The sequence below is a fragment of the Accipiter gentilis genome, chromosome 8 (genome assembly GCF_929443795.1).
Source record: "Accipiter gentilis chromosome 8, bAccGen1.1, whole genome shotgun sequence".
Classification (NCBI taxonomy): Eukaryota; Metazoa; Chordata; class Aves; order Accipitriformes; family Accipitridae; genus Astur; species Astur gentilis.
In genome coordinates, this window is record NC_064887.1 from 21,069,947 (window position 1) to 21,094,171 (window position 24,225).

At 37.1% G+C, this 24,225-nt stretch overlaps 1 protein-coding gene across 2 annotated transcripts in view; it reads right to left on the reverse strand.

Moving 5' to 3' along the window:
* The window catches only part of DPYD (dihydropyrimidine dehydrogenase), a 374,453-nt gene that overhangs the window by 98,796 nt on the left and 251,432 nt on the right, over nt 1-24,225 (reverse strand). For both annotated transcript variants that reach the window (XM_049808457.1, XM_049808458.1), the window contains 2 exons: nt 18,980-19,048; nt 16,400-16,483 (listed from right to left, as the gene is read on the reverse strand). In XM_049808457.1, coding sequence (XP_049664414.1) covers nt 16,400-16,483; nt 18,980-19,048 — 153 coding nt within the window. The remainder of the gene's footprint in view (nt 1-16,399; nt 16,484-18,979; nt 19,049-24,225) is intronic.

Genomic DNA, 24,225 nt, shown 5'->3' on the forward strand with positions numbered 1-24,225 from the left:
TTTTCAGTACCCATAAACCAACAGGTAACTTAATAGGAAAATAATTTGAAAACTCAACTGAAGGAGGTGAAATCTTTTATATTACTTCAATTAATATTCCAAGGAAAAAATAGGAAAGTTTTGTGAGGCAACATGGAAAAAATGAAAAAAAATTAACACAGTGCTTTTCTGCATAGTGACACAGTCACTGATAGGAATCAGAAAGGTGTTGAATTTCATACAAAAAAATCAGAATTTCCATTAAATTTGACAATTTTGGATTGAAACAGGTATTTCTAAAGCTGATTTTTTTCCTCTGTAATCTTTTAGCTAATTTATTTGCTCATTAAATAAACATCATGTAAAGATAATGCTGGATACCTTAAAAAAATCACCATTTACCCTTGTGCCACCCCCAAAACACACACATGTGACAGCTCTCGCTGCTTCCCTTTTCAGTGCGAGTCCCTACTGGAGCACCCAGCTGATTCACCCTGCCACCCTCCCCCTCCCCTCCTCCCTCTGCTCTGCCTCCAGCCCCCTCCTGCTCAGATTCCTTCTGGTGCAGCAGCCAACATCAGTAAGCCACCTCAGCCTGTCCTCTCTCACCTCGCTGCAGGGACATCACAAGTGTCCAGTGGCCATGGGCACTACATGCCTGAGGTTCCCTGCTGCCAGACGGATTTCTATGCCATGAAGTCACTGCATGAGAATACCAGAGCTTCTACGCTCTGCAGACAACTAACATATTCTCAAAGAGGAATAATATCCCCACCTGTTTTTATCTGTAATACCACACTTTCTTCTTTAGATTACTAAGAAAAAGTTATTCGTTCATTTATAAAATTCGTAATTTCCTACTATATTTGCACTAAGGACTTGGAAAAATGCATCATAAGTCATCAGAAGGTTGAAAACAGAAGATACTCATGTCACTGGACAGCTAATTTTCATATGAAATATATGAACTGCATTTATATAACCCAGGGGAAGTTCACTGGATGGTGTACAGCCTCTCCATAGAAGTTTGCCTTTGGACTGAGAACAATTCGCAGAAGTCACACAAGAACACAACTTTTGAGAAAGATTCAAGTAATTAGAAATACAGAATTCATTTCTAAGTGCAATCATTGACTAAAGAAATTATCCCAATTTGAAATGCAGTTCAAAACTTAAGATTTCTGAGAAAGCAAAGTTTTAAACTCAGGTGCAAATTTAACAAGGTGAGCAGCCTGGTACCAAAAACTAGTTTTAAAGAGGCTATATACAGACTTCATTTTGCCTAATAATTTTGTTGATTAAGGGCCTCCCATATACTTGGATTTCTGAAAGATTGACCCCAATTTACAAATTGCATTTACTGATTCTTAGCAGAGAATGGATTTATAAAACATTCAAGGACGAGCACATAACTTGTAAAAGAATGAATGTTGAGGCCCATAAATCACGTTACAAAAACCACCTGTCACTGCTAACACAACATAAATATCTTTTTTTACTCCAGTCCAACTTTATGAAAGTGCCTGCAGCTTTTATCATTGATAAAGTGGTTGATGAAGCCTGCATAGTTAAATATTTTCTAAATGGCTTGATATGTAAAATGTTATTAGCTGTAAAAACAGCTGGGCATTCACATTCGCAAAATCAACAGTATGAACTAACTAAAATATTATTCTGCTTAATGTAGCACAAGATCTTAACGCTTTTGGTTCAAAGCCTACCATGTTGATATAAATTATTTTCTTCTATTACACCTAACTAGGTTTGTTGGTTCTCTCATTAATGATGATACAGTGCAATTGTTACAGAACGTGTAGCATAATTTTGCTCTGTGTGTCAATCCAGAAGAACGAACAAATGCTTCAATGGACTGTAACATCCATTGCTAGCACACTTCATTTATCTGCTGTATTTTATTTTTTTTTAAACAAACATCATCTAAATAAAAGCTTGGTGAAATTATTATCAGCTAAAACATAATATTGATTCATGCACTCTAACTACAGGAATCTGTTGGTAATTTAATACCATATAAAGTCTCTTTTGGTATGAGATGTACATCAGTGTGTCTTCTGTCTTCCTGTTCTTAATCAAATATTGCTTGTTTATTCCAAAGGCACAGGAGATTTGAATGTTACACGGGTTTCTTTTTACTTCCCTAAGCAGCAGTACAGAATCATTTTTCCTGAATATTCATTATAGCCTTGGGCTAGATGGAGCTTTTAATCCTAACTAGTCATTGCCAATGGGTAGATATACTAGAGGAAAAACAACTACTCACTTTTTTTTCTAAATGATCACATGATAAGCTTAACTACAACCATAACTATAAGTCCTCAGAAATTAAAGCAGCAAGTTGTCTACTGATTGCATTTGGCACTGGTAATGAGATGAATCCCACGTCCTATCACCCTCAAGGCAGATACATCCTGCATGCTTAAAAAGGAGTGTGAAAATGCTGTGCATAGACTAGGTCACCTCTCCTTGTTTTTCATGGAAAGAAACAAAACCATGAAGAGATTACCACAGAAATGTCTGGCTGTAGATTTTTGGAAATTTCGGAAATTTTTACTATGACCTGTTTTCAGTGTTCTTGCAGGGTCCTCATTTTTACACTATCCTGTTACTGCACAATCTTTATATTGTATCCAGAACACTTCTCTGAGGTAGGGAAGTACTATTATACCTGTTTAATAAATGGAGAGAGGAGAGTCAGATAGACTGAGGTGCACCTCCTCAAACTCACCTTGTTTTGGTGCCCAGTTTTTACTAAGTCATTTGCATAAGTATCTGAAAAGGTTTGTCTGGCAGAAAACTACTCTTGATTCTTCAGAATACCTTAAAGCATGGGATACTTTCCACATTAACAGAAGAAATATTTTTAATACTTGAATTTAATCAGTTTTTCAGAGTATTTGAATAATGCAAAAGATAGAAATACAACTACTTTAGGGTAATGAACATGCTTTTCTTAACTATGCAAACAGTCCTTGGGAACCACATATGTGTGAGTGTATGTACATATCTACGTGTGCATATATAAAGAACACAAATGTCAGTCTGAAAGATGTCATAAAAATAAACCTGTTACAGAATTTCACCCAAGAACTTCAGAAGGAATGTTACCACACAGTAACATTAGCTGATCTTGTCTAATTAGTACTACAGAAAATGGACCATACCATGCAATCTTCAGTCCATCCCTAATTACTTTAACAGTGGCAGTTCTGCCTCACTAAGAACAGGGTAAGGACTTTTGCAGTTGTGGAAAGTATAAAAACATAACTCTTCTCAGACAGAATCCTGATTTTACATATATATGAAGGCTTTCTCACATAGGACTATGTTGTGGTTTAACCCCAGTCGGCAACTAAGCACCACACTGCCGCTCACTCACTTTTCCCCCACCCAGTGGGATGGGGGAGAAAATTGGGAAAATAATTAAAACTCGTGGGTTGAGATAAGAATGGTTTAATAGAACAGAAAAGAAGAAACTAATAATGATAATGATAACACTAGTAAAATGACAACAGCAATAATAAAAGGATTGGAATGTACAAATGATGTGCAGTGCAATTGCTCACCACCTGCTGATTGACACCCAGCTAGTCCCCAAGCGGCGATCCCCTGCCCCCACTTCCCCCAGTTCCTATACTGGATGTGACGTCCCATGGTATGGAATACACCGTTGGCCAGTTTGGGTCAGCTGCCTTGGCTGTGTCCTGTGCCAACTTCTTGTGCCCCTCCAGCTTTCTCGCTGGCTGGGCATCAGAAACTGAAACATCCTTGATTTTAGAGTAAACATTACTCAGCAACAACTGCAAACATCAGTGCATTATCAACATTCTTCTCATACCTAGCTCAGAAACGTAGCACCGTACCAGCTACTAGGAAGACAATTAACTCCATCCCAGCTGAAACCAGGACAGACTACTAGCTAGCATTACAGGCCACGCCGATGATTTGTGCAAGTCCATTATCCTGAATGTGATGACGGGAAGTTCTAGACAGCACTGAGAATGTTGCAAGATCCATTAGGACTTTGCACGTAAAGTCCTTAAATTTCATTTATCACTGACTACAATGACCTAAACAACAAAGTTTCATAAAGTAAAATACTTTATTCTATTTAATGCAAGCATAAGTCTGATCTTCCTTATAAACATCAAGTCTTTGATGACCACAAAACTATTCTTATATATATATCTCTTGCCATTGAGTTTCATGGCTAAATAATGCATTGTGTCTGCAATTTTAAATACTGACACTAAGTTACAGAGGACTTGTTTTTTCTTTGTATTAATTTGAGACACATGAAGGTGACATGGGATTTCTTATATATGGTTAGGATGCAAGTGGCACCAAGAGTCCCTCATCAGTGCATTCTTCTGGTGGCATATTTTCTTTCTGTACTGGCTCTTCAGAAAAAAAACAAACTTGTAGGCCCCTTACATCTATTACCACTGGAGGAATTTTTTATATGAAAAATGTCCTACAGTTAACTTCCTCATTCTGCACAGTAGATACATTTTCCAAAATAGTATAGATATCTAAGGGAAAAAGAGGGCATGCTTTTTATGTTCAGGAATGATGTAGCCTAAGAAAACCCAAGAATTTCCAAGATTTGGCCTTTAATTCATGTATCATTCTCACTTTATTGTTTCATTCAACAATAGTCTACAAGGGAAGAGTTAAACCTATTCTCAGTCAAATTGCTGTCTGAGAGCACCTTCAAATGCACCTTCATCTGAAAAACAAGAAAGGAGAAAAGAATCTTTCACTGTCTGCAGATAACCTCCATGCAACAGGGAGACTTTCTTCCGGGCCATGCTACCCTTTCCTTGTGAAGACTACGGTGTCACTACCTGCCACGGCATGCAGTGCGGGCATGCAGGGGCAGGATACATTTGGAGCAGCTTTAGAAAATGAGTAATAATAATTTCTATAGATCCCTCACCTATTCAATCCACTCCACCAGCTCAACATGTAGGTCTGGAGCTGCATCTTTTTATAGAGATCCCACAGATGTTCTGAGGACTTGTTAGCCTGAAAAGTTGTTAGTTTAAATGGTTTTTATATGTGTCTATCATGTATTTCTTTTCCAGATCAAACATGGATCCAGAAATACATTAGGAAATTGGAAAAAAATAAAAATTTTTCTCTGTGTGTGAAGAGCTACTCTTTTGCTATTCCTTCAAAGGTGAATAAAAAGTAAAAGTATGGCAATTTCAGCTTAAAGCATTGCAAATTAGTATCTTCAGCATTCACCTTTTTTTTTCATATTACTATTGATCTTTTTCACAGTTATCTTTTCTCCCTCCTCCTATGACATGTCCAACATTGCCTTCATGAAACTGTCTATCTCTAAACCTACCCAAAATTTCCACAGTACCTAAATATAGAATTTCAGTCAATCACTACAGCAAAAGAGACATTTGAATCTCTTGGTTAATGTTACTGTCTTCTCACATTCTAGAAAGGGGCAGTTCAGGTTGTGCATTTGTCCCATTTCAAACTTAATTAAAGCTAACAATTTGTTTAAAGCCTGTCAAATTAAGGGAAGGATTTCCCAGGGTAGAAGATGAATAACTCTCTACTTCTCATCTGGAATAAAAAATGCTTCCTCATTTCTCAGGAAATTTGACAGCTTTTGGTCAACATCTATTGACCACAGCTGTCAAAAAGAAAGACATGAGGCAGTTTAACCTAAGGCAGGAATAACGTTTTTCACAGTTGTATGTGAAGCTATCTATATATATTAGGAAAAATTTCAAAAAATGCCTAAATTACTTTAGAGGCTTTGGGTCAGCCTGGTCAACCCTACAAAAATGTAGCTGCTGGATGAGAGCTTACATCCTTCTGGCTAGAATCTATGATATGATGTGATGTGAATCCAATGTCACAAAATAAACTTTTAGAGATAACGACAGCATGTGAATTCAAGAGTCTTTCAGTCAATACCGTATTGCCTTTGGGCGTGAGATCCAAAGTGTACTGAAGGTAGTGGAAGCCTTTTGCATCAGTTTAGCAAAAAAAAAAAATTCCCCCAAATCTCATTAGACATCTTCAATAAAATGGTACAGGAAAATCCTATTCAGGACAAACATTCAAAAACGTCCATAAATGGAAAATTTCATATCTTGTTCTGGGAGGATCAAATGTTTCATTCCAGTTTAGGCCTTCAGCTTTTATTAATTAACTTGCACTTTGAAACAAGAGGTCTTTTCAATATGAAAAGAGGTTGTAGGGTTGGGGTTTTTTTGAAGAATTTCTAACAGATCAGAGATTCATATGAGAATTAAGCAAGGTCCACATAGTTACCATTTAGCTACACTACCATAGCAACAATATGTACTGTGACTATTGCTCACTGGTATAATTCAAGGATATACTTATTTTCTACTCTCTTACATACTCTGAAATGCTCTTTTATTTTAAAAAATCTTTTGAAAGAAGTCTACTTGGTAAATTAAGACATTTGTGTTATTTCTACGTAGTAAGTGTTCTCTTTATAATTTGAACAAAAACTATAATATATATAAACTGAAGAGATATCATATGGCTTATATAACTAAGCATGTACTACTAGTGAAACAAGCATATTTTTGCTTACAAAATACTGTCAATTAAGATATAGAGGGATAGCTTGGAAAATTCCCATTAGCTTTTACAGACTACATTCTTTCTTTTTGTTATAGTCTATTCACACAGACAAACATATTACCACTTGAAGACCATGTAAAGACTATATTTATATTTTTTATTTTAATTTAATTTTTTAATATATTTATAGGGAGTAATGATTCCCAATTTATAGATGTTTTCGCCAAAGTAAAAATCTAAGCAAGAGCCTAGAGACTTGATTCAACTTTTTTTTTTTTTTTTAATTTCCTGTGGTAAATTATAAGAACTAAAAAACCCCTGCCATCTAGCTCCATTCTTAGATGCTAGGACTTAATTACTTTCAAGTAAAGCTGCAAGCACGTTGTCATGATTTGACCAGCTGCTCTTCAGATCAGTCACTGCAAGTTCCACTTGGGGGAGCCTAACTGAGATTCTCCTTTTTTTCCAGTGATACCAATATGTCCCTGGACAAAATCAAGTCACTCTGGATTAGGTCCAGGCTTTGGTCATGTCTCAGCTGAGAAGTCAAAGCTCTGAGAGAGACCCTGTCTATAGTGGGAGAGAGAACAGCAGGTATGGAGAAAAGCCAGTGTAAGACTATGACACTACTGTGGTTCCTACTTCTCGGAGTTAAGCTACTTTGAAAAACTCAAAAAAATAATAAATAGGTGCACATAAAAAACTGGAACTTTAAATTTAACCGTCTTTAACCAACTAACCTTAAAAGACTCATAAAAGGTTTTGACAGAATCAGAATTTCAATAAATTTCAATTTTAGCAGATCCTCATCTCCCTCTTCTTTCTTACTCTCATTTGGTATTGCAATCACTATTTGTCCCTTCCCCAGCTCTACAATTAGAACCTTTGAAAGATGTTAAAAGTATAAGACAAATAGCCTTTGATCACTTCTCTCTATTCTAAATGAAAAAATGGGAACACTAAGTTGTTACAGCATTTTCTTATTGTAGTACATTACTGGAGCTGCACAAATGAACAATGCTTAACAGTATGTTTTAAAAAAAAGACATCCCCCCTCCTAACCCCACTCTAAAGCTTTTTAACATATCTCATCTAATAGCTGCCAATATTAATAGGTCAGTATCCAAACTCAAGAATACATACATCAAAGTGCTTTGTGGGAGATCCATTTTGGATACCTTATTAGCAGCACGGCACTCCTACACCCCTTCTTTGATAATGTAGCACCTAATGACTGAAAAGATAACTAACATGAAGACAAGGTCAAAAATGAGCTGGAAATTTTTGATTGACCAGTAGACAAAAGTACAAAACATAGATTTAAGTTGGGAGTTAGAGCAACGATAAGAGGGATGTCAAGATCAAGCACAACTGAGACTCGAAAAGTTTGTGTCTGTCTTTAGTCAGCTTTGCAACTACTCCTTTCTCAGATCACATAATAGCTTTTTGTTTTCTCCCTAGCACTAAAAGAAAAACAACCAAATTTATTTTGAAAACTGAGTCCTCTCTCTGCATAGGTGGTCAAACCACAACATTTTTCCTTATTCCAAATTTGTGGGGTTTTTTTGTGTTTTTTATTTTTTAATTTAAAATATTAATCTAAGCAACCAGAAGAAACATCACTGTTAGAAAACTTTCTACTTTTAAAATTAACTATAAGGCTTTTTTTAAAATTGTTACAGTTATATAATAGGAAAAGCTCTCCTTATGTTTCACTGAGATAGGTCAGTTAAAACTGTAGCAATCACTTTACAGCTATTCATTTTAATGCAACATTAAAGGAGTCAGATTAGCAAACAATTTGTTCCAGTACCAGTTGGGCCTAGATGTTTCAAGTGAAAAATGTGAAACTGCACATTTACATTTATCAACTTCTTGGAGATACTAACTGGGAAGATTTATTTATCAACAGCATTGGTATATGTAAACTGTTGACTAATAAGAATGCCTTTTTACCCCTGCCAGAACAAAATATTTTATCTTGGTTTTTCCTAGCCAACCAAAATAATGTTTCTCATATCACTGTAAAGAAGTGGTATGCAGCATGATTAAACAATATTTCAGCTCTTTAGTTCATGCAGAGGTTACTTGCTAGAAGGCATAAAGGTTTGATTAGGCTTACATCATACATGAAATATTTTAAAGGGAAGCATAGAACTTGAACACAAGTGCTGCAGCTACATTTAGCTTTTTCCTGTGGTCAGGTAGGCAAGTTCTCAGTCCCTTCCTATAATAAAGAGGCAGAAAATATCAAATAATTGAGGAAACCATAAACCTTTGAGACCATCAAACTAAGGAATTTAAAACGCATGCTCTGAGAAGGATTCCCCACATTTTTAAAATGATCATCATATAGGCCTGTATTCAGGTTTGGCCTACTGTAAAGAGCAAGCCTCCCAGCGCATTGACTAACTTTATTAGGAGGTGAGGCACAATTAAAAAAAGTATGAGCTTAGTCCTGAAAATTCCCATGTAGGCAGTGAAGACACTAGGTAACACAGTGTTAATTAACTTTAGCAAACAGTGGCATAAAACTAAAACCATAGAAAGAAAAAACTAACGTGCACTGCATAGTTAACTTTTATTGTGTACCAAGATGAACAATCTTAAAATATTTTATTTTACCTGCACATAGATACTTGTTCCCGATCATATCCTTTCCTATAAATCCTGTTTACCAGACGTCATCGGTATGAACAACTGCAATATCTTATGCTGCAACCATATATCCAAAGGCAAAGCAGTCCACAGGATCTGGACATTTAACCAAAATATTTAACCATGTAGACCACAGAAATATGCTTGCCTGAGTTTTCTACATTTCCCTTTTCTGAAAGCTTCTCAGTGCATTAAAATGCAATTGCAAGAATAAGTACAGGTTGCCATTTGGTTTTAAAAAAAAATAAATCATAGTTTTCTTCCTTTCTGGGAAGCACTCACTACATACTCCATCATAGTTAGGCTACTGAAGTGTCACTAAGCCAGCCCAAATCTTTTTGTTTCCTTTTTAAACAGTGGCAGGTCACTGATATTTTGGCCGAACTGACCTTCTTTGTGACATATATCATCTGTAATGTGTATTCCAGATGAAATGCTTCCATCATAGTGAGATTGAAAATAAGGTTATCCTTATCCCCACCTTTCATGTCTTAAGAAAATCCATTCTGTAGAGGATGGTCTCCATAATAAATAAAAAGTCACCACACATGAACAGTATTTAAAATCTTATTAACAGCCATACCATGTCATTAAAAAGTTTCAGCAAGTCAGTAGTGCTATTAACATTACAGTCATACTTAGAATCCCTTTTTATTTTCCATTTTGTCTTTTGAGTAATTAAATTAAAAATCCTTCAAAGCAGTAACAGTGGATTAAATGTTGTCAAACCGCAATATAAAATTACAGAATAGTGTTCTGATGATGACTTTATTAAACTTTGCATCTTAATTCGTTTCTTCTCAAGTGTTATGAAAAACGGAATTCTGAAGACAAAATACCAATTAACGGTTGTACCTCATTATTAAGTATTGTGTCCTTTTACATGTTACAAAAAATAGAATACATGAGCACATAAAGGACATACAGAACTAAAGACATGGAATAAATCCATTTAAATAATGACATCTAATCACACCTGAATCCTGTGAGGGCAACAGAAAAGGAATTGAATCCTCAGGTACTGGAGGAAGGTGAGTGATGCCACCAACCCAGGAGTGACCACATAGTCAGCAAGCTTTTCCTGTTCAGATTTCCAGTGAAACAGCTCATGAGTCAGTTGTTACTTTGAAATCAACTCAGCAAAGCATTTACTTTATGAAGAGGCTTTTAAAGAAGGAGAGAGTAGAAAGAGAAAGGGAAGACACACATATGAAAACCAGGGAAGGTGAAAAAATCAACCAGTGAGGTTAAAACAACAAAACTGAACTTCCATAAAGAATGACGTGTGGCCACGATCAGTGTAGAAGCCAAGAAGGCAAGCCCACAAAACATACCTGGCCCATGAAGACGTGTGCTTAGATCTACGTTTGCAGGAGTTGGAGGAGGCAATCAGCAGCATCCCTTCTCCCCGCACATCCCAAACACCCTCCCAGCAAAACAACGTCCAATGCAGCACTTCTCTGCACGCACAGAGTAACACCATCACCCCCTGAACCAAGGAATCCGTGTTTCTGAGGAGTCTGCATCTTGTGATTGAATTTCCTGCGTCTGCCTGAGCTCTTCCCTCAGCTGGACTATTAAGGCTCCTATTCATATCCACCAGCTTGGGCAGCAGACAATTTCTCTCCCCTACCCAGCTGCCTAGTTTTATGAAACTTACAGAAATTCAGTATCTTTGAAACAGTTTCAGCTCTGAGAAACATGTCTGAAACAGGTCATTTGGTTGAAACATGCCCCAAAGCAACAGAGGGCACTGACAGACACAAAGACAGCGAGATCAGCTAGGAGTTATCTTCTTAAGATCACAGCCAAAATGGATGAAAGGGGCCAATGCGAGAGAACAAGATGACACATAAATCTTGAAACTCCACCGTAAACACCAACACAAACCTCACTTTGATTATACTGGTTTATACTGCATTTTGGGTGGCAATGTTCCCGTTGCTGCTATAGCACAGTGTAACACCACCCTGCTGTATTTTGCATTAATTTGTTGCAGTAACTGATACAAAAGAGAAGAGAGAGAACTAATGCTGCCTGCAGGACTCAATGAATTACACTTAACCAGCATATTATTGTAGGCTGATAGTAGAATTCCACATGAACACAGATATAATCAAATTCTGTTTGGGGCATCATTTATTTAAAATACTTCAAGCTCCTTGCTGGCAGAGCAACAGCAAATTAGCATGCTATGCTGTGCACTTCAATTAAAAAGCAGTCTCATCTTTCCTATTTCCAAGGTACAGCAGAGCAAATCTAATTGTGCGATACAGCCAGTTCTCATCTTTGCAGAGTAACCAGGGCTTTGGGGTTTTTTTGCTTTTTGGTTTTGACAGATTTGTCTTCTCCTGAATAAGGCAATGTGGGCTTTTATGAAACTTGCCTCCTAATTGCAGGCAATAAACATGAACACAGCCAGCAGCAAAGGCTGTAGCAAGTACAGTTTAAGTAGAATGAAAATAAAGGTAAGAAAAGAACCACAAAGCAAGTTCATTTTACATATGATATGAATAGTTAAACCACCAGGATCTGGATTTCAGTGTTCACAAGAGAAGTATACATGCCTCCTTCAATATAAACTAAAAAAAAGCAAACAATCCCCCAAACCTATAGCTTAAATGCTGAGATAGGCAAAGATTTTTTATATTTTGGAGGTTAAAAGGTATGACTAATTAATGAGAAATATTTATAAGCCAGGACGTTATTTTAAATATTTTAAATATTTAAACAAATATTTTAAAATATTTGTTTACAGCATACAGAATCTCTGTTCTTGCACTTAGGCTGAGATCTTTGAATATGAGATCTGTTTTTTTAAAAAGTATAGAAGCATCCTCTGTGCTTTGGAAATTTAACTGATGTGTTGCTTTTGACTTGAGATCTCCCTGTCACACTGATCATCTCACACCAAGTGAACAGGTGAGTCCTTCTGCTTCCTTTTATCCACTACTCATTTCTTATCCCTGGTACAAAGACCACACTACTTTTGGACAGGAATTGAGTCCACAGAATCACAGAAATGTTTGTCTGAATGGATTTCTGGAGGACAGCTAGTCCAAGCTCCTGCTCTGAGTGGGACCACACAAACACCAGTTGAGGTTGCCCATGGCTTTGCCTGCCTGAGCCCTGAAAACTCCCAAGATGGAGAGCACACAGCCCTGCTAGACAGCATGTTCCTGTACTGCATCACCTTCTTGGTGAATTTTTTTCCTGATGCCCAACCTGAAACGTTCAGCCTGCAATTTGTGGCTGTTGCCCCTTGCTGTATCATCTGACACTACAGAGAATTATCTTTTCCTCTTTGTAGCTACTCTCCCAGCATCTTTGTTACAATCTTTCAAGCAGCTGTAGGCTGCTCTTTTCTTCCCTCCATTGTTTTTTACTCGCCATTAGGCCAAGGAGACTCGCTGATATTTTTGAAGACTTTGGATATCACTCATCCTAGTCGGTCTTATTCTAATGATTCTAGGTATATGCACATTACACTTACTAGACCTGGGTTTTCATCTGAACAACAAAGATTGACACAAAACTTAGCAGGAAAACCCAGATTATCCACTCAATTCAACTATTTATTCATTCTTACCAGAGTAGCTGGAAAGACTTGTTGAATTGTGGACCAAAACCAAAAAGTCAAATGCTTAAATGTGTTGATTTCACATCATGGTAATGGTTCTGAATATTTAATGGCACTTTTTAGAAGGATAAGTGAAAAAAACAAAAACCCAAATCATCTCTGCATGGTTTCCAGTGAAGAGACAAAAAGTGCACCACAAATACAACACCAGAAGTTAGGCACTGAAATGTGAGTGTTACCATCTTAGATGTTTGATTTATTATTTTCATAATTTTATTCTATAATCACTACAGTTATGAACTATAGTGGGAGAGCAACAGCGTCATTTTTTAATAATCTGCTGTTCACCACATTGTCTTTATGTTTACTGTTAAATGTTTTGTACACTTACGTGCATTAGTGCTGTTAAACCTAATGATGGAAATTCTATTACGATTTTTAATGATATCCAACTTTTATACAGTTGCAGATTGTTATGAAAGAACACAAAACTTAACTTTATTATCATTCATCAGCATTTGTAAATATAATTGACATTTTATACAGAACCACCTTTAAGTAACTTATTGGCAGCAATACAGATGCCTCTTAATATTACCCTCTGGCTAGCTATGCTGTTTGGGTGCCAGAGTGTCTGCACTAATGACTTGGAATTAAAATCAAGTAAAAGCTGAGAACTGTAACTCCGTATAAAACAAACAGCCATACTTTGTACCAATTCTTTATATATATAATTTGGATATACCTGGCATTTTTTAAATTTACAGTGGGTGTAAAACAGTGAAAGTGTTTGAGACTAGATAACAAAATAGGACAGAGAAAAAACAAATCTGATGTTCCCAGATTTCTACACTTACCCTTAGGCACACCATAGGAATTAAAATGAGGAGAGAAAGTAGACAGTGCAATTAACCTTTCCTTTCCCTCTTTTTTTTAAACAAAAAACAAAACAACAACAAAAAAGGCAGAACATTTTAGACATTACAAATAGTAAAAAATACACATACATGTTTTTCTGCCATTATTTTTCATCTCAGCAATTTCTGTAGTTTTCTGAGGATTTAATGTGCTTAGGCATGAAAAGGGACCTAATCCTTAAAAAAATTTCCTATGAAGACATGGATTATGTTATCAAAAATATTTAAGAAAACCTGCTTCACTGTACAACCAGGAAAGCTGCTCTGTCTCTCAAAGCCTCATGCCTTGACTTCGAGGTATTGAGTGGTGGGTTTTTTTCCAGAGCATATCTGAGCCCTCTCCTCCCCACACCATCTACATATGACCTATTTGACTTCAGCTCTGGGGAAAGAAAAATAAAATTAGGAGTAGAGCCAAAATACTTCCTAGCACTTTCCTGTGTTACAATGGGCCACCACACACGGAAGCTCCTCAGAGAGCTACTGATAAATCTCATCACACATATCATTATTTCATCCAGTTTATCCATACCATTTGCTTCGATAAACTACATTTAAAGGCAGCATAATTTAATTTTAGCCAACTCTGAGGAAGAACCTCAGGATCTGGCTCTCTAAAGATGACTGTTTTATTCATTTATTTGTCTAAAGAAGTAGATTCTTTCCTGAGCTCTCATTTTGGTGATACAGTTACGAAAACACAAGAATATATTTAATAAGCAAGCGTAGCATACATTAAACATTCAAAAGAATATCCATATTGTATGGGGAAGAGAGAAATTTTATTATTATACAAACATACATGTATATATAATGTAATCATCTTGCTTTATGGATCTGATCTCCTCCAAGGAGAGTCACAAATCCACACGATAGCCCTAAGTGCTAAGATTTTGCATTTGGTTCTCTGATTTTACAATAGCTGAAAGATATGTAAAAACTCATGTAGCCAGACAGCTCCCTACTGACTACACATCTAAGCAACTTCACATGCATATATTATTCCAACCAGCAAAAGCTGGAAATAACATATGCCTAAAAAAAAAGGAAAAAAAAAAAAGGAAAAAAGAGTACTTGAAAGGAGACTGTTTTCAGCTTCTGTGTGAAAACTTCAGGGCTCTCCATGACCAAACCACATCCTTCTACAGCATGCTGCCATCTCAGGTGGGGACAACCGAAACTACTGAGTTACGCTCTGCAGAGTGAAGGGTGGAAATTGCTTCACAAGCTTATAAAAACAGCTACTATAGCTCTTTGTTGTTGAATGCAATTCAGGGAAATAATTAATAATAACTACTACCATTTTGCTAGTGTGGTCCTGAAGGATTTTTATAATTCTACCCCATTTTTAATCACAACTTTTGTAAATGACCACTGGCCACAAAAAGCATCCAGATTGCTTTCATTTAAAATAATAATCTATAGCATGGAGCAGATTGACATAATTTTGTTCACAGAAAATAACAAAATGTCCCGTGCGCTGTGCCTGACAGTATTGCTATGATAAAGCTACACCTGAAGTGTGTCCACAGTTGCACTGAAATGATTACAGCCCCTACTGCCTCCCTACTAAAAGTTTTAGAAAGTTAATGGTTTAGTTATCCAACCACACCTCAGTTCATAGAAGTTTTCTGTTTAAGTGAGGAAGTGAGGATGAATTAAGATGTCTACTAGCCCCCCTCGAAGGGGATCAACTGAATAGTGTGTGTCAATTTTAGAGCACGTAATCATGATTCCCACTCAGCATCTCCTTCCTCATCTTTTTCTCCTCTCCCCAAAACGTAGTAAGATGAGAAATCAAACAGACTTCAGACTTCTGAAACTTTGATGGTCAAACGCTAGAAAATCTCCCCCGGTAGGCTGTGAACCAAGAGTTTTCAGAGACTTCCAAGTTCATCACATCTGGGCATGTTTCAGAGCCAAAACAAATTTCAAACCATGACCAAAACATGCAAAAATCTGAAAACTTCAAAAGGATATTAGTATGAGAACTGGTTTTTGTGCATGCTTGCTTTCTTTTCATGGGCAAAACAACACACATTGTCGTAACTGAAGTCACGGGCCGTATTGATAAACTGTATCAGATTTCTACATGACAGAGACATCAGGCATGGATAATTCCAACCTAAACTGTATAAACCATCAAATCTATAGGTTACAGAACACAGGCTCTTATGAGAGAAGACATTAACTGTAGGTGGCACTACCAGAATGTATGCCCTATTCCGTGATTCTAAAATACAGTTAGGTTCATATGCTAAAAACTGTGAAATGAAATGTGTGTATAACTCATGTCCTTCAAAATCATATTGATATATGCAGTAGTTACTGGGTTGTGATCTAAAAGATATCTACAGGGCACTGAAATGGAAACCAACAAATTCTGTCCAAGTGCTTTTTGGAAATTATTTGTTTCCATCTTGTTCCTTGTCAAATACATAGTGCATTTTTGTTCACAGCAAAACTAAGCATTTTGTATATTCTCAGCTTCTGTCTTCCTTTTTTTTTTTTTTGCTTTCAGCACTAAATATTTAAACACATTCAACCTAAAAATCTCAAGCTAGTAATCTGCTGCTTGTGTCTTCTCCCCGAGGTGTAACTATCAATGAGGTAGTACAGGATTGCTGAAGAGACATGAAAGAGATTGCGGTTACAGTCTTACCTGCCCACAGGCCAGGCCCATACCTCTCTCTCCCATACCATGAGGACATGATAAATTTAACTCCAGTGCATCTGCACCAGCAACCTATGAAACATGCAAAAGGGAAAAAAAAGCAAAATTAACTTCAAGTAATACTCCTTGCTGTAGCATTTACTGTTCATGTTAAATAGATTTCTTTAGACATTTCTTTTTTTTTTCTTTTTTCTTTAAAGTGAGAAAGCTATGGTTATGATAGTCTGAAAAAGAAATATGTTGATCATTACAGAGAAAAAATTTCAAAAACTGATGTGGCTTCCCAAATCTACAAAGGAAATTAAAGTAAAAAATAAATTAAAAAGAGACAGGCACAATAAGGAGCTGGTTCTGAAAAATGTTAAAAAATGAAATGTAATGACAGGGCCTTAGGGCAGCACTGAGAGCGAGGTTCAGTAGTCAGTGTTACACAGGTGCTTCTGTGCTCTGAAGCACTGTGACTCAGTAGTAAATTTCTCCTTCCTGCTTTAACGAATTTAGCCTCTAAATTTTCTGCAGGCGCCTGGACTGTGCCATAGCTTTTGTCATTAAATATTTTTATTTCTGAAGTCAAACAAGAGAGTATTAAAAGAAGTCCATACAAACATATTAGTCATACTAATTCCTCTTCAGCACCCTCTATTAGTTAGAATTAAAAAGGCAAACGAGCCAAGGCGTACAAGGGCAGCACACAACCATGCTCCTCCTCCTCCCTGCCGAACTGCTCCGGCCTGAGACGATGATCTCTCCTGTTGCCTTCCACGTGGCTGTAATGAGTATTTTGTTTTGCATTTGCGTTTTGTTTTTGCTTATTGAACAGCAGTAATTTTGCCTGCTGCGTGGCCATGGTTCAGCAGCTCCCCAAGTGCGCAAGCAGGGGAGAAGGCTTCCATCGCTTTTGGGAATCCTCCACGTCCTGAGCAGCTCTGCAAGCCCAGCCATGCTGCACTGTTGCTGGTGCTGTCGGCCTCCGTGACAAGCTGACCTTTTGTATGAATAGGTCGTCCTCCTGCCGAGAGGCACTGCGGTACCTTCTGCGGCTTCTGCTCTTTGGAAAGCCACATCTATTACCTTCTAGGTAGGTTCCTACGCATGTGATTAAATAGCACTGCTCTTTTCCAGAGCACCCCAAACAAGTGTGCTGCTCTCCACAGAGTGGAAGCTAACAACTTCTTTGTGGAAGAAAGTTATATCACACAGGTTACACATTACTGAGTGCATTTAAATAACTACTTCTTTCTAAAGGGGTAACATAAATACAAACACATTGGAAATATCTGTCTTAAAGCCAGACAGCAGTACCACTGGACTAAAAAAAGAGAAGCAAATGGCACAATAAAGCCATTCATCTTAGTCAGTTTAAAAGCGGTACTGCTCCCGTTAAGCACGGATTCCACAAAAGATTTCATGGTCAATTAGGTAAATACAGGTATAAAATGGACTAGTGTTGAAGATCACCAAGTTAATTACTGATAATGTTTAATTCACTTCTCTAAGCTCCTAAGCTATTTTTTCCCTCATAGGTTTGAAATGCCCAAAGAAAATGGAGGTGTCTTCCCACATCATAGGAGGGCTTAGGACACTGTGAATAAAGAAACAACAATGTCCAAACACACACATTCAGCCGTATGAAAACACAAATTCAGAATATCCACACCCATATCTACACATACACAAAAACATATATAAAAAAATTTATAATACTTATAAAACACTTAGATCTGAGCTAATGATAGCAATAACGACAAGGTAATTTTTTTTTTCTTTGCTTAGATTTGTTAAAACCTTCCTTTATTGATCTGAAACTATGCTTTTTATTTCCTCTAGATACTTTACATGGAGAAAACCAGTTTTATTTAAAAATAACAACTTTGTATTACATTCAGATATAGACACCTTTCTGAATGAAATTACTGTGGTCTTAATCAAGTATTTCCTATACTATTCTCTGTGGACACAGGTACATGTTTTTAAATAGTTCTTTTCCTTCAAACTGAATCAAAATTTCAGGTGTATAGTCTGTTTGCATTTGTGTGAGATTGGATTTATATTACAGGAAGCCTGCTGACTGCTATTATATATGCTGGCTTTCTCTGCTATCATTTTTGAAAGTCTGTATTAAAACTAGAATAGCATTAAATGAGCCTTTTATACTTTAAATATTCAAAAGTTTTATATTCAAAATTTGTTCTGGTGCTGTCAAACTAGTATGCCTGGAGGCAAGGTAAGATCAAGTTAGGCTCTCAAAGGTAGAATTAAATTTTATCAGGGCATCCGTCATAATATACAGTTTGCTTAAAATGCAAATAAAAAGTATCTAGATTCAAAGACTAAAGGCTTTCCAGGTACTGCTTAAAAATCCAAGGGACTATTTTTATGGAACAGATTTCCTTTAAATTTACATTTCTATCATTTTAATGAAAACACAGAATAAACAAATTATAATGGACATGCTTTAAATTCTCACTTTTCACTTTGAATGTATTTCTTTCAAGAAATTCCTTATTGCAGCTCTTGTTTTTAAGGAGAATAAAAAAAGATGCAGAAATACATTTAGGAAACCATTACCTCAGCCATTTTTGAAAGTTCAGTCCAGTCCTCCCTGCTATAGCTGCACATGATACTGGCAATCAGAATCTGAAAAGAATATATATGTAATCATTTTAAACCATGTTAACAGATTTTGTAATATAGTCCTTTACTGGGACTCCAGACATTAACGACCACTACCTGCATATGGGAACTACCAGTTATATACTACTAGCATGTATAATGAAATATAGCTGTATATTTCACTGGGGATGAGAAGTAGTATACAAAATCATCTATTTTATCCCTGTTTTTCAAGTCATTAAGGAAAACCAGCAGGTGTAGTCACATAGAGAACTTCGCATTCTCTTTGCCATGCGATAAAGTGAGAACAAAGGCTGTCACAGACACAGAGCCCACCAGGAAAACTGTCAAAGGTATTTGTTTCTGAGGTCAGGGGAATTAAGTTATTTACTATTTACAATGCCAGAAGTTACTTGGGGCCCTTTAGAGGTAGGTAAGACATAAATGCAAGAGTTTAATAAAGCAGCGTACAAACACAATATTCTAGCCGACTTCAGGAAGGCAGGCTACACCAAAACCAGCCCCCTGGAATCTCATACTATGCAAGTTAAGGACAGTGACAGGCAGCTGGGACTGTTTTGTGTAGAGGCAACTGGGAGGAGACTCGTAGGATATCGGAAAAATCTAGAACAGGCAGAGTGGCACAGGGGAATCCCAGCTTTTCTTTTCCCACAATACACATTTTATTTCCTATTTGCTGGCTGTGGCCCCAGTTCCCCAAGAGCTGTTTCTGCGTATTGCCTTTCCTCCTCACTGCACTGAGCACCCTTCAGGTTCAGATTCTGCCTGTAGCTGCTGCTGCCTCCAATATCTTTACTGAGGTTCAAGTGTTTGGGTAAAGTAAGTTCTAATAGGATTCTTCGAGGAGGACAGCTGGACTCACACCTTTCCAGTTGCACAGTGCTATTTACCGTTAAACAAATGTTAACGACTCCTCTGGTGGATGTCCAGTTTAAGTAACAATGTTAATTTCTATTTAAGAACCATCAAAGTTCATCAGACACTGAAACTCGGAAGTTGATACATTTGTGGTACAATTAGCAGAGAATTCAGCCCAGGAAATCCTGCATGGAGGACTTTGTGGAAGGATGAGGTTTGCAGGAAAAAAAGCAAGAGAGACCTATATTGCAGCAGCTAAAAGATTAAATCAGAAAAAGAAGTCACAGAACTTATGACCACAGTACCAGCGCAGTCTGTGTACATCAAAGGAAACTCCAGGGGAGGAGAACAGAAAAACATCTGGCCACACTCTTGATTATTTGGCCCTTTTACGTGAAACGTATGAAAGTTTCACATAGATGTTTGATTCACAGGTAGGATGAAATTTGGTTTTAATCTTTTTTGCTTTCCAAACAAGTTTTACTGTCAGTATTAATATCTGGGATGAGCTTAATCTGTCACTCCCAGTCAGTATAACACTTCTCTTGAACTTTCCCATAACGCTAAGGGTTAATGACTCATTCATGTAAGGTAAAATACTGAAAAGCATACTGTAGAAAAATTGTCCAATACACACAATTGTTGGAAACTATAAACTCCCAAATTATCTCCATAAGAAGGATATTTGGTATCTTTAGAAGGGAGGGAAACATACTTTAAAAAGGAAGGCAGCTAATGGAGAAAATTAGACATGGTGAGATTACAATCTATTCATTTAAAAGGACAATACCACTTACCATCATCATTATTTCCATTACTTCCATTGTTTTGCTGTGATGAATCCGCACCTATCAATCTACCACCCACCTACCTGCAGACTACCTACCCACCCACCCACCTTTCTGGGTGATGTTTGCAAGATGGTAGTCTTTTGAGAAGGAAAGCCTTTGACGAAGTGCCTGCCTTGCCTGCAGGTGCCCATCTGTGCACACCTCTGGCATAAATATTTAAGACCAAGCTTTTCACTAAACACACACAATCATTACTGGCCATGCTTTTATTACCCTCTTGACAGAGGAAAAGACTCTCTCTCCTATACCACCCTTTTTTCTATTGTGGAAAGCCTTATATAGCTCTATAGGCCAAATGTTTATGAAACAGAATTTGCTCTATGTTCTATTTGAATATTCAAGATAATTTGAGTACTCTGGAAATAAACATAAATCTCTTTAAAAAGAATCTAATATTTTTAAACACACAAATTGTGAAAAATTGATTTAAGAAAGTATATGTCAGAAAAATTTAGAGTAAGAAACTAGTTAAAATATGCACTAACTAGAAGTTAGCTAGAAACTATCTTGTCAAATTCACACTTTTTATAAACTAACCAAAGCAAAAAAAACCCCAAACAACTCAGACACTGACAACATGATAAGGGTTTTCACAGTTGCAGTCACAATCCAAAGTATATCAGAAATCTACACAATTCAGCTTTAAAACAAATCAAATTTTTCAGCAGCAAAAGTTGTAAAACAACAAAGGTGGCTGACTGACTATATTCACAAGTAGCTGAGTTAGGTTATGTCAAGTGTTATTAATGAAGTTTGAAAATTCTGCTGGGAGTGTACAAAAGAGGAGGAACAAGATCTGTGATGTTTCAAAGAGCTGTTAATTAAGACAACATGTTTATTTAATATTGATTAGTTTTAGCATTCACATTTAAAATTAAGTACATACTTTTGACAGAAGCAGTGGTTTACAATAACAAAAATAACTGAAAGCAAAAATTACATTTCTGCTGTGACTGTTCACATGAAAACCATGATGTCAGAGGGAATAATGAAAATTTTAAAAAAGTAGGGATTTTATTCTCCTCTTTTCCCTAGTGTTCTCTTATAACTTGAAATTAAACTTAATTCCTAGGTAGAAACAGGTCCTCCAGCACTCCATGTTAACAAAGCTGTCCCTCCTCAAGTGACTGTTCTTCCCCTCTATGGTCTTTTCATTTGGAATCAGTACCCACGACAAAAAAAAATAATAAAATTATCGTATGTGGACATTTAGGGACACTATCTGTGATGTTTGAGGTTTGAATCTAGTCCTAAATCACACATTTATAAAGAAATTTATAATTTATAAAGAAAACATAGAATATTATCTCTTATTACCTAGAAAGAGAATAGCAAGAAAGAAGTAAGAATAACAAGTGATAAGAATCAGATTTTCTATTGGAAAGTAATAAACAGAAGTTGTATCAAATTTCAGTTTCTCAGCCTCTTCTCACTATTTTTTTTCCCCCCATCTTTGGTGCCTGCAATGCCATGTACCACATTACCAACCCTGTAACTTTAATAGCCCCAATCAGTTGTGTCTCATGGAAGTCCAGCACATGGCCCAGCCCAGGAGCATCCTCAGAGAGTGCATCCTTCCTTTCGACTCCTGAAATTTGCAGTAGCAACCTGAGCTTAATTACAGTGGTTTGAACCACAAGTGCAAGGCCGCACCACGCTTGCCTGGCTTACAAAAGTAGACTACTGACAGATCTTACAATAAAACTGCTGCTGAAGTGTGGTAAGTGGTAAATGAAGGTTGACTAAATTGCAGCTTTGTCATAGCTTGAGAGGGGGCTGCCTGCGAAACCATGCATGACTGAAGCACAGTGGGATCCCTGGCCCATTCCTTATTCCAGATCAGAAGCATAGCTGGCATACACTGTTCCCTCTTCTTCTTCATCCAAACTGCTATTTTGCCTGTTGTTGAGAGATCCTGCCTACCCCACCCTGCGTCAAGGAGCGTGGCGGCCCTGCAGACACCACTCCCTCCCCAATGATCGCTGTGACAGACGCACCAGACAAGGTCTTTATGCCCTGACATTACACAGGTGATAGACAATTTCTCCAAATGCCTATAAAGGGACAAACGCATGTTTGTAACATCAGACACTGGTCTGTGTACAAGATTTTCTTGATCATTCATGGAAGAAGATCTACAATAAAACTTTTTTTTTGTTGGAGGGAGGGGAGATGGAAAAGGGAGGGTATATAATGCACCATTTAGGACATGATTATAAGATGAACATACCCTAGCTAAAGCACCTAGTAAAAAGCTACATTTCACACAATTCTGTAACTAATGCATTAGTAGTTGTTTGTCTTAAAAGGACACTGACAAAGTACTTCTCATAATCCTTAAAATATTTTTTCTCCCTGTTTATAATAATCCCCTGGAAACTTAAACTAGAATCTATTTCCCTTGCAAATGCTTTTTTCTCCTCCATTATCTCTATGCGGATGTCTCATGAATGCAACAGCATTAAAAGAAATAAAATGGATGAGGTTTGTCACTGTGTATGTTTTCAAGTGATCTTCCATCCCTAACACATGGAATTCACTGCAAGAGTTTTCAAAACAAAAGGAAGGAGAAAAAAAAATAACTGGGCCTACTTTGGGTCAGACAGTCCTGAGAACATCTATTTAAAGCCAGACAGCAGTAAAACTCTAGGCAGACAATTACCATTTGTCCTGTATGGCTCTGCAGGGAATAAGGGAGTTTCAGTACACACAGAGAGTCTGAAAAAAATCTCAGGGGGATGGATTTAAATGTGAACATTGTCAGTTCCTGAAAATTTAAGAAAACTTCCCAACAGACACAATGGAATCACAATCCTCTACCCTCATGCCTGTAATAACCATATTGATTTTGGTCATCTAAAACAGGCCATAGCCTGTATCTGTTCCTAACCTATTATTCCAGGTCTGTGCATAACCTCCCCGCACTTCAGGAAATTCAGCCACCCATATAATTTCTGCTTTCTCTTCCCTGCCTGTCCCTTCTCATTGCTGCACCAGACTTGAGGACAGTTCTGCACCAAGTGTCCATAGATGCTCCATTTAGACACTGTTGCTGGCCTCAACCTGCACCCCCTTCTACTTTCTCAAACATTTCCAAAAATCCCCAGGGTTTTATTTTTGATGTACACAGCCCTTGCAGAAATAGAAAGAGATCCTTAACATCATATTTAAGAGACCGTTCCTCCGAAAGCTGTAAAATCAAGAGGAGCTTCCAAGAAGGCTGAAGGACTGGTTTTGTAACAGCTACCTGTTTGGGAAGCAGAGATGTGGAACAGGATAATTTCTGTGGACAGAGGAAGTCCAGAGACTGAAGACTATGTTAAGTACCAGATTTCAAATACCCACAAAATATTCTTGATCAATCTAAACTTCAGAAGGTATTTGTATCTGGGTCAGACAGAAGGACCTCAATCTTCCTTTCAAGGCAACTTTCTTCCCAAACAACACAGTATAGCTTTGCCACACAACCTG